The sequence below is a fragment of the Mesitornis unicolor genome, unplaced genomic scaffold, assembly GCF_000695765.1.
Source record: "Mesitornis unicolor isolate BGI_N332 unplaced genomic scaffold, ASM69576v1 scaffold35898, whole genome shotgun sequence".
Taxonomy (NCBI): domain Eukaryota; kingdom Metazoa; phylum Chordata; class Aves; order Mesitornithiformes; family Mesitornithidae; genus Mesitornis; species Mesitornis unicolor.
In genome coordinates, this window is record NW_010201793.1 from 1 (window position 1) to 2,416 (window position 2,416).

The 2,416-nt window shown below is 52.3% G+C and overlaps 1 protein-coding gene across 1 annotated transcript in view; it reads left to right on the plus strand.

Annotated features, from left to right (window-relative positions):
* Window positions 1-611: 611 nt before the first annotated feature.
* FANCG (Fanconi anemia, complementation group G) overlaps window positions 612-2,416 on the plus strand; it is a gene marked incomplete at its 5' end in the record, with an annotated part of 9,830 nt that continues 8,025 nt past the window's right edge. Inside the window, 3 exons of the mRNA XM_010190213.1 lie at window positions 612-743; window positions 1,344-1,537; window positions 2,195-2,348. Of these exons, the coding sequence (XP_010188515.1) occupies window positions 612-743; window positions 1,344-1,537; window positions 2,195-2,348 (480 nt within the window). The remainder of the gene's footprint in view (window positions 744-1,343; window positions 1,538-2,194; window positions 2,349-2,416) is intronic.

Consider the following 2,416-nt stretch of genomic DNA (forward strand, 5'->3'; position numbering starts at 1 on the left):
GAAGCACCGGTTCCCGAGTATTGTTTACCGAACTGCAGCTCCGGCATTCCCCTGCTGGAAACAAATAGCTGAGGGGAAGGGGTATGAAACGTTCCTGAGCTAAACTAGACCTGCGAAGGGATTAAGGTCCAGCCCCAACTGCTTCCTAATCTTGCTGGAGGATGTGGGCAGAGCTATGGGGTTTCTGGAAAAGATGAGAAAACCTTTGTCCTGGGAAGCTGGGGAAGGGGCTCCCTGCCATATCTGTGTTATAGAGGAAGCGTGGTGAGAGGGAGAGAGACGCAGCATGAGAAGCTTGTGGAAAAGGGTAGGTGTGTTTTGGAAGTGGGTAGGCTATTGATGCTTTTGTGGAAGAGTAGAAGAGTCTCACTCCTGGAGAACTGCAGCACCTGGATAGCTGCAGAATGGATGTCTAAAGCAGTGTCAACCCCTGGAGAGGTGGCAGCTGCTGTCTCTCTAGATAGTGGAGTTCCTGAGCTGTTAAATCTCACCACAACAACAGAAAAATGCTTGCTAGGAAACTTATTTTGTCACGAAGCTGGGTGTTGACACCTTACTATGGTGGTGGTTGGGTTTTTCCTAGCCAGCTCAGTTTCTTCTTGTGATCGCAGGACTGCCAGCCACCTTCCCCACGATGCCTCTGGAGCTTACTGTCCTCTACAACTCCTTGCTTTTTACTATGAGAACGTCTGACTCTGCTATCGAAGGAGAAGCAGAAGAAATACACCAGAGTCTCCTCAGGGGTAAGGAGATCATTCTCTTTGCAGGAGCTCCTTGGGGCGAGGATAGGATCCTCTGCGCTTTGGAGATGTGTGACTGGTCGGAGGAGGGGGGCTGTGAGCAGGGAAGGGCAGAAGCTGGGGTGGCTGTTGGCCTGCTGCTGCCTGCACGGATGGGCCAGAGGTTTTAAGAGAAACAAGAGTTTTCAAGGCGTAAGATTCTAAGTCCCTAGCAATATTTTAGTGACAGTAGAAAATGAGTGTTTTCTTTAATTATGGTGTACTGGATTCAAAGAAAACTCACTGAAACAGGCGGCAGGTCAGAAGGAAATCTGCAGTGTTGGCACATGCTTGTCCTGAGGCAAGTGGCCTCAGGAGGACTCAGCAGAGCTGAAGTTGTAGCTCTAAACTGTGTGTCATCTCCTGAGCGTGCTGCTGTTAACTGCACTGTCTGAGAGCTTGGTTTCTGTGCTGCTGAGGCTGGGGAAGCCCTGTAACCCTATTCCTTCCATTGCTATGAGAAGCCAGTGCTTGCTTGAGGCTTTATCTCCCTTTTGGGAAGGTGTCTGTTACAGGACCCAAACTTGTCTCTCATGGCTGGGTTTGTTGTTTGTTTGTTTTCAGTTCTGGAGGCTTGTGGGGCCTGTGGGCAGGATCTTAGCACCGAGGAGCTGTGGCAAAAGGTGCTGCAGGTCGTAACTGCAGAGGAGCTGCAGGCACCTTTGCACCGACTGGGGGCCCTGCAAGCAGCATGCTGGCTGGCAGACAGCCGACTGGAAAGCACTGCCGGCCTCTTCCACCTCCTGAACAATGCTGAGGTAACTGGTGGATGCTGTGCAGCTCCCACTTACCTGCACTGGAGTATCTGCAGAGATATAAATACATGCGGGTTTGCTGGAGGAGGAGAGATGTTTTTCATAAGCCCCACTCTGCAAAATGTTGCTGTGCCATTTGGAGACCTGAAACCATTGGCACTGCCCAGTCAGTGTGAGTAATCCTCTCTCTGGTGTACTGGCATAGCCCCATGGCCCTGAGTGCCTTAATGTGTCCCAGAACATCTGCCTGGCAGGGCTCTGGACCTCTAGATGCCAGAGAAGGGACTTTTACAGGCTGGAAAGGGGTTGCAGGTGGATTTGCAGCCTCTGTAGGGAGTAAGGCGTGAGCAGTGGGATGCAGAGGAGCCTTCCCTTCTGATTGTGAGGCTGCTGAGGGGTCCCACGTTTTTGAAAGCCCTCCAACAACACTTAGATCTGCCTTGCCAGGAGCTCCTCAAGGTGCACCTTGCTCTGAGGTAGAGAGGTGCTGCCCTGGGCCAGGCAGGAATCACTGCAGTTAGTAGGTTGCAGCTGAAATGAGGGGGTGATAGGACACTTCTCCTGTGTGCAGAGAGCACCGTTGCAGGGTTTGATGGGACCTCTGTGTCCCCATGCCCTGGGTTCAGCATTCCCTGCTCTCTTTCCTCTGTGTATTCACAGAACCTGCGGAGAGCTCACTGCAGTGAGGGGCAGAATGAACTCCTCTCCCTCCTCAAGGCATGGCGAGTGCCTGCTGAGGAAGCCTCCTTGCACCTTGTTCAGAGCGTTGAAGACTTGAAAGAGATCCTCTGCACCACAGCAGCCTTTCTGCAAGGTTTGTATAGAGGAGGTACTCATGCCAGCACAGCCTCTCACTGCTTTCCTGTTCCAGAGCCCCCTTTC